Here is an 8,300-nt window from a genome sequence, read left to right as displayed (position 1 = left end):
GCATGTGTATTTTGTTGTGATACAATTACTGACTGTAGCCTATCAGTTATCATAAACCTCTCCCATGTGCACCAGTGTTTTTGCTTCTTTGTTTGTTTTTTTAGAAGCTATTATTTGGGTAGTGAATAATTCTCAGCATAGCAGTGATGGTGTGGGTGTGGTCCTGTAATGAGTCTGTCTGTGTTTTGCCCTGTTTCTGTCTGCTGTCTTGCCCTGCTGTTAATTGTTTGCTCCGCCCACTCCTTTGTTGCCATGGACACTCATTGAACTCATTCATTCCCTCTCGTTTGTTGTCATAGTTACTCATTGTCTCTGCTTTGTTATTGGTTCCTGTCTGATATATATACGCTGTTTGTTCACTTCCCTGTTTCTAGTTGTTGTATATGTTTCTGTTTCCTGTTAGCGCTGTGTTCTGCCTAGTTTTGCCTGCCTGTCTGTTTATCTGTTTCTTGTTTTGATTAATAAATGTTTAAACTGCATTTCGATCCTCACTCGCCTTTGCCGCATCGCAACAGGTCCATCCTGGTGATGCAGTGTTTTTAAAATTTCTAAAACATCTCTATATCACTGCAAATAAATTCCCAAGGAATAAGAGTGTGTGCATGGTGTCCTGTAATTGAAGTCCTATTCAGGGTGTATTCCTGCTTTGCTTCCAGCGTTCCCAGCATAGGATCTAGAAATGCACCACAACCCTTAAATCATTAAAGGGGTTTCTCAACATAAGTTAACATGACCAAAATTATCTAAATGTACACCTATAAATTGTACTTTTGATCGTTGGACCAAGAGAGTCTGACAAATTGTACAGAGCAACAGGCTGCAGTTAGTAACCTGATTTAAAAAAAGCACATTACTCCTATCATGTGTTTAAAAAGCTCCATTTTTTTAATATCCAGTCCAATTTGCTCTTCATTTGGTCTTAAAATCATCTTAGTTTTTCCCAGTATTGGTAACCAGGACTAATAAAATGTTTCACTTTTTTCCCATTTCAGATGATGTCTACAGGAGAAAGCGCTCTGAGAGGGAATACCAACAGGATTGGATGATTGTACTTCCTGAATCACAACCAAAATAAACATTTTTCACTTCTGCAAATATGTTCATTCGAGCTAAGCGAGACCCAATGAGAAAAATGAGATGAGAAGTCCATTGCCAAGTAGATTTAACATTGACTCTTTATGTAAAATGTACCTCTGTCCCTAAATGAGAGTAAGAGACCTAGAAAGCCTAAAGGAGCAAAGGTTTTTTTTTCAACATGTATGTATTAACAGTTAAAAGATCAGATTATTAGAGCATCTCACTTGTAATAATCATTTTAACAATATCAGATTTGTCAGACATTATAACAAATTCATGAAAATAACATTTTTTCTTTACAGGCATTGTATCTTTCCATGCGTTATTTTTTACTTGTGCTTTTTTTTACAGGTTTATTTTTTCATGCACCACATGCTTTTAATATATTGTCTGATACATATTCCACAGATGGTATACTTTTTTATACAACTTAGTACAGTAGTTTGAGGTATAAGACATTTCTACTGCCTAATTGCAACGCAAACCCTTGACAAGGCCAAGCTTTGAAAGCCTTTTGCAGATACTAAGGGAGCTTGGAATAATAACTGAATGTTGTGATATTAGCCCCAGGTTCCAGTCAGACTACAGAGGATTTCTCTCCAGTCCCTCCACTGACACATCCTCTGCTTACTTGTAGAGGCCGATTGGAAGAGATCTCAGACAGATGAAGCTGTTTGGATGCTGGGCAAGTATAATCGGGTTCCCATCCAGTCGCACCTCCTGCATGTTGTACCTGATGTAGTGTGTGTCATTGCCCTTGCAGAACGTTTCATCCGTCAGGATGGTTATGTTGTTATTCTGCATGGAGAAACAAAATACCATTATTTTCTTTTTCAACCCATGGACATGATAGATAAATACAATTTAATGAATAACCATAAAGTTAGGCACCATTTTTTAAGTTTTTGTTATTATTTGTTTCACTGATTAATTTATGAATAGATTTTTACTGGCTTTTATTCCGCTTGACATGTAACTGTCTGGTTTGTGTTTGTGCAGATGTAATGTGTAGCATCTCAGAGTTACTGTCGATACTGTGCCACTCACTATTGCACACCTTACTATTATTTTGGCTCTGTGTTTATATAATTGTAGTGAAGCAGTGTCCCATCTTATCTGCAAAGGGATTTTGTGGATGCTGTTTTTTTATTCCAGCCAAGCAGGAGCCACATCTTATGCCACCTGTGTAATCAGTTGATCTTAGCTTTCAATAGAGCCAGGTGTGGCTTCTGTGTGGTTAAAATGAAAACCCAGTCCCATGGCAACCCTTTCCGGATAAGTTTGGATATCCCTGTTGTAGTACATGCCAGAGTTTCAGCTGTCATGTACTGTACAGTGTTCGTATATGTTTTCACCTACCCTTAACTTATCTACATTTGTACTGTTACAATCTGGAACTGAAATGGAGTACATTAACATACGAAATTACAAAAACATAAATGTGAAATTGTTGATAAGCTCAATACTTGGTAACACCAGCACTGGTTTCAGATGCAACTGCAAGGTCTTCAGTCTTTGCATATCTGGATCATGATCTTTGTTTGTCTTCGACTAGATAGAGACTATTGTGAAGAGCAATTTTCAAGTCTTGCCACAAAATCTTAATGGGATTGAAGGGTACTGACTTTGACTAGACTATTCTAACACTTTCAGGTTCTCTACACTACAGTGTAGCTTTTGCAGAACGCTTAGGGTTGGTGTCCTGTTGGATGGTGAACTTTTGCCCCAGGCTCAGAGTTTCTTGTAGACTGGAACATAATGTCTTCTAGGATTGCCTTGTATTTGACTACATCCAACTTTATGTCAGCACAGACCAATTTCACAGTCCCTGCAAATTATTAAGCATCCCCATCACATGATGCTACTATTTGTCTTCACTGTGTTTTGTCCTGCACTGTCTTGTCTGTCTTGTTTGACTTGTCCTGCACTGTTTGCACCAGGTTGTACAGTTTCACTTTATGTGTCTAAGACTTACTTACTAAGCTTGTAGCACCATGGTCCTGGAGAAACGTTGTCTCATTTCACTGTGTACTGCAATAGCTATATATGGTTGAAATGACAATAAAAGCTTCTTGACTTGACTCTTGACTTGACAACCACCTTGTTTCAATATAGGGATGGTAATAAGCAGTGTTTTTGCGAAAAACATAGGGCTTAGGTCTCAACAGACTAAAGAACCTTTTCCCACATGATGAAGGAGTCTCCAGCACGTCATTTGGCATTTGGCTTCCATAAAGCCCAGCTATGTGGAGGGCATGCCACATCCAAGCTAAGATTCTTCTATCTGACCTGTGGCTCTCTCCAGATCCTTCAGACTTACACTTGGCCTCTTTGTTGTTTCTCTAATACTATCTTTATGATATATATGATGGATACTGGAACACAATTTCTTCTAGGATTGCCTTGTGTTTGACTCCATCCAACTTTATGTCAGCACAGACCAATTTCACAGTCCCTGCAATTATTAAGCATCCCATCACATGATGCTACAATTTGTCTTCACTGTCTTTTGTCCTGCCATGTCTTGTTGTCTTGTCCTGCCCTGGACATATATATATATTGAGATTACATGAGTTTCATCCACACAGAAGTACAATAGCAAATTATTTGCTCTAGAACTAATTCAGAGCTTTCACAGAAATTGGCATAAATACTTATCTGTAACTAATTTGCCAACTATATTTATTTTTCCCCACAGTATTATGACAATTTTGTGAAGATTCGTGCCTTATAGTCCCATGAATCTGAAATAAGACCATTTTACTTCAGAGTTGTGACATTATACAAGAAAATCTTTGGAAAAGTTTAAAAGGGTAAATATTTGTGCAAGGGACTGTACATCATTTTTCAAGTACTTTATGCTTCAAAGAATAAAAAAATAATGTTGTGCTTTGTCAATTTGATCAAGGATATTTGTAAGGCTCATTTAGAATTTCTTTTTTTTTTGCCACTGTCACCTTGGGAGTGCTTATTAGATATTTACACCCTAGAATCGTTTGAAACAACTCTATAATATTCATGACAAGAAAACAGATGTATGTATATTATAAATATTGAATATTATTATTTTAACGATTATATTACTGCCAAGTGCTGACTAGGCATGATTATGTATGTTTAAGTAATGAATAATGAACAGACATGGAGATGCACGACATGCAGGCTCTCAGGAAGTGGTGGAATGGCCTCCAATTCATTGTCACCAAGGTAAAGGTATGCCAACTTTTTGAGTTTCTGAAATTAAAAATACGTATGTTACAAATTAAGACAACATCAAATAGATGTTCTTTTCATGTGAAATACTGGCACACATTATGATGTGTTCAATACCTTTAAAACACTTGATCTGATTCCTTTTGTTTTGAGTCTATTGTGATTGGCATTGAGTGAGATCAGTTTCTGAGGCAGCATTGGTAATTTAGTTAGTTGGTTCCCAGCCAGTGTTAGTTCCTCCAGTTGGTCCAGTTTAGAGAAGGCTCCATCCTCTATTTCCGAAATTAGATTGCCGGTCAGATCAATCCTTTTCAATGTGCCTATAAAAAATACACATAGAAAACATTTTTTAAAAAATCCATTGTGTAATTTAAAATATCATATCTTAAAATATGCTGTTTTCCAAAGTTCTGTCAGAGTGGTGCAGTGACTAATTGAAACACATAAGGAGTGAATGAAACATCTGGCTAAAGACTGAATGCTTTAGGCCGCATGATTTAATAGCTCAAAACTCTTTCCTTTCCAAGAGCTGTGTGCTGGCTTCAGATGTTGCCTTTATTCTGACTACACTTATTCAGGGCCAGATATTACACATTGCATTTACTTTAGCCACTCTCTGTATAATTTTTCTTACCAACAGCAAAATCCTTGTTGGTGATTTTGGAGATTTTATTGAAGCGTGCATAAAGGTATGTGGTTTCCTTTGGCAGAGCCGGCACTGATTTCAAATCTGGGCTGACCTCTTCACAATACACAGATCCAGACAAGCATACACACAGCAAGCAAGTGGGAAGATCTAGGGGGAAATCATTGTCTTTATCTTAAATACTTTTCTATCTTAAATATTAACATTAATGTATGTGTTTATATATAAATTAAACAATCACCTGCTTCTTTTTTCTCTACTGCTGAACCTTCATCACCTGCATTATCAACTGTTTCATAGTCTGGGGCTGCAATGACCTTTTCCTTGGATGAGGGCCAACCAAAAATTAAGAGGAAAGAAAAAAGTAAGGAAAATAAAGATTGGTTTATATATCATTCATTAAGCTCCTTAATGCTTCTTAAATGTGTCCTTTCCAGTTTCCAGTTCAGTTGCAGTTTGTTGAATTGCTTGTGCAACAGAATGTTTGTCCCAGCATGGACGTGGGTTGCACTGCTGTCTCCTGCATACCATTGCTTAGATATTTGATATCTGGTATGATGCACTTTTATTTATGAAGCACAGAAGGTTTTTTCTTGTGTATGAATTGAGGAAAATGGTTCAATGATATAAAATACTGCATTAAAAAACATTTTCTTCTAAAGCCAAAATCTGCAAGTAATTTTTCACAAACATGCTAGCACATACTGTAGTCAACATGCACTGTTAAATAATTCCTGTCCCAGAATCAGTTAGACTTTATTAGGCTTCTTACCTTTTTTTTCTTTACCTCCATGAAAATGCTGTCTTCTGACTGCCACTCATCTAAATCCACTCTCAGAAAACCATTTTCTTGAAGATCCATTTGATCATTTTGTGCTGCTGCACATAACATCCATGGTAGAAGCAGAAAGAAGAAAAATAACATCCTTATGTCCATTTTCTACAGTTCAGAAGTAGTGCTGAGAGAGGCAATGAGTGTTTAGATCTGTGTCTGAAATGAGAGCCTTTAAAGTTATTTTGTTGAGGCCCTGCCTATGAACAACTGAGACAGCCTTTAACTCACTGTGTGCTGTTGGATGACATGTCAGTTAAAGGTCTCCACAAACATGTACTTCTCAAACGTCTGTATGAACTTAGTTGCACCATTATAGTAGAAAATGCAAGTTTTTTAATTATTTCTTTTCTTTTGTATTATCTTATAATGGTTTTGGTATGCATGAAGGAAATGCCAGATCCTCTGAGGAAACTACAAGAGAATGATTTATCTGTTAATGTGGGGGTTTTAGCCCCAGATTATCCAGCAATGCAGCTGAAATGAAAGCCCATTGTTTGTCATTATGGAGAGAAAAGTTTGAGAGGGAAGGAAAAACATTTTCACAGAGAGCAAATAAATTTTCCACAATAAATCAATCTGTTAAATCAGGACTCTTTAAATAATGTGAACACTGAAGCCTAGAAAGAAAACTGTACATGAAAACAGTTTCTGTTCAGATTTTGTACATTGCCAAAAATAAACTAATGGCAAGACAGTATGTGACAAATTCTGTTCCATTACCTAATAGTGCTTGATTTTCCAGTAAATGTCACTGAATAGACTGAGAAGGAATTAATGTCTTGTGCTTAAGACATAATTTCTCACAACACAGTGCTGATGGAGAAAGCCTACAATTCAAAACTGAGCTGAGATGCCATCCCCTTCTGTCCTGTGCTGGTCCTCTGAAGCTGTAGAATCCAAGTATCTGTTAGACTTAGCACATTAAGCAGTTTTTTGTTTTAGTTAATTGACTTAGTTATAAAATATTAAATGGTAAGAGAAAAATACATTCAAGAATCTAGTCAAATGGGCTTTGAAATGGTTCTTCCTTTTTCTGCCCCTGAGTCCTGTTACATAACCACATGGGAGGATCCAGGAAATCGAAAAAGTAACAACAGACAAAAGATACTCGCTGTCCCAGACTCAGAGAACTGCAAAGGAGGAAAAGAACTTATGGTCCAGATATTTTTCACTTGCAGAACCTGCATCATGGGAACTGTGAACTCCTGGACAGATGTAAAAGTTATTTAAGGGACGCAGCTCTCATCTCAATGCACCTATCAGTCAACACCCTACAGTAGGTTAAGCAGCTACGTAGTAAAAAATAAAGCAACTCTTAATCTAAGATTATGTCAATGAATTTCAAATGAAATGCTTTAACACCTATGAAAACACATACTTTGTGATAATCATCACAACAGTGAAACATTTCATTTCACTATTATGATACATATACTAATTGCAAAAATAACAAAATACATCTGATTTTGTAAAGTATTTTGCAAAGTAGACTTCCAAACGTCATTTGCACTGACAGCCAATCAGAATATAACTGTCAGTGAACTGACTGAATTATCATAAACTGGTCTTAAATCCATATGTTGTATTTCATAGAGAAGGATCTGACTCCATCTCAAGTTCTTTTTCTAATTCTTGTGCAACTGCCAAAACCTCCAGCTGGGGAAAATAGGTCATTCTCCCACAGATGTTACAGAATGTGTGTTGAGTCACAAAAGAAGGAAATCAACAGTACTCATTAATGACCATTATATCTCTGTAACCTTTAACAGATTAACCTTTTACAAATGGACATTGTTACGGCCTAAGCCTTTGTATTATTATTATTATTAGTAGTAGTAGTAGTAGTAGTAGTAGTAGTATTTTAGTGTGGTGTGTTGTTTCTTTGTATTGATTTGGTCTCTTCTCCTTTTCTGGCCCATTCATTATTGACACTCCAGGTGGAGATAAAAGGGGAGTAGACGTGCGAAGGGGGGGGGGTGCCGATTTTGTGCTGTTCCCATCAGAACTCCAGTCGCCAGGCCGCTACTGCCACTGTCTTTAGCTCTGTGTCTTTTTGGTTTAATTTGTATTTTCTCTTCCTGGTTGTTCTGTGTGTTTGTTTGTTAAACGTTTGTGTTCGTGAATTGTTTCTGTTGTAACATATTTGCCTGTGATGCATGAGTGCAGCAGAATTAATAAACAGCTAAAACTGTCCTTTTGACTCGCATGTCCTTATATGTTACTTGCCCCCTTCTCTAACAAGCACTTTTGAAAGTGGGGTTCATAACAACATCCAAAATCTTTTATATTGAATGATAGTCTTAGAATAGTTGTGATATATATGTAAATTATGCACACTGTAAATGTTGCATTGTCTAAAGTGATCTATCTTTTGTTACATGTGATGCATCAAAAACTGTAACAATAAAGTGAGGCATTCTCATACCGGGGGGGGCACGGTGGCTTAGTGGTTAGCACGTTCGCCTCACACCTCCAGGGTCGGGGTTCGATTCCCGCCTCCGCCTTGTGTGTGTGGAGTTTGCATGTTCT

The 8,300-nt window shown here is 37.1% G+C and overlaps 1 protein-coding gene across 1 annotated transcript; it reads right to left on the bottom strand.

Moving 5' to 3' along the window:
* Nucleotides 1-1,157: 1,157 nt before the first annotated feature.
* Nucleotides 1,158-5,944, bottom strand: LOC132862585 (mimecan-like). The gene is made up of 6 exons (XM_060894665.1): nucleotides 5,709-5,944; nucleotides 5,178-5,259; nucleotides 4,925-5,086; nucleotides 4,408-4,610; nucleotides 4,219-4,311; nucleotides 1,158-1,875 (listed from the first exon to the last, which is right to left on the bottom strand). The coding sequence occupies exons 1-6, from the start codon at nucleotides 5,871-5,873 to the stop codon at nucleotides 1,705-1,707; spliced, it is 876 nt and encodes a 291-aa protein (XP_060750648.1). The 5' UTR covers nucleotides 5,874-5,944; the 3' UTR covers nucleotides 1,158-1,704.
* Nucleotides 5,945-8,300: the final 2,356 nt, after the last annotated feature.

The sequence above is a fragment of the Tachysurus vachellii genome, chromosome 19 (genome assembly GCF_030014155.1).
Source record: "Tachysurus vachellii isolate PV-2020 chromosome 19, HZAU_Pvac_v1, whole genome shotgun sequence".
Taxonomy (NCBI): domain Eukaryota; kingdom Metazoa; phylum Chordata; class Actinopteri; order Siluriformes; family Bagridae; genus Tachysurus; species Tachysurus vachellii.
The sequence above is the reverse complement of the archived record's forward strand: the minus strand, read 5'-3'. Positions and strand labels throughout refer to the sequence as shown.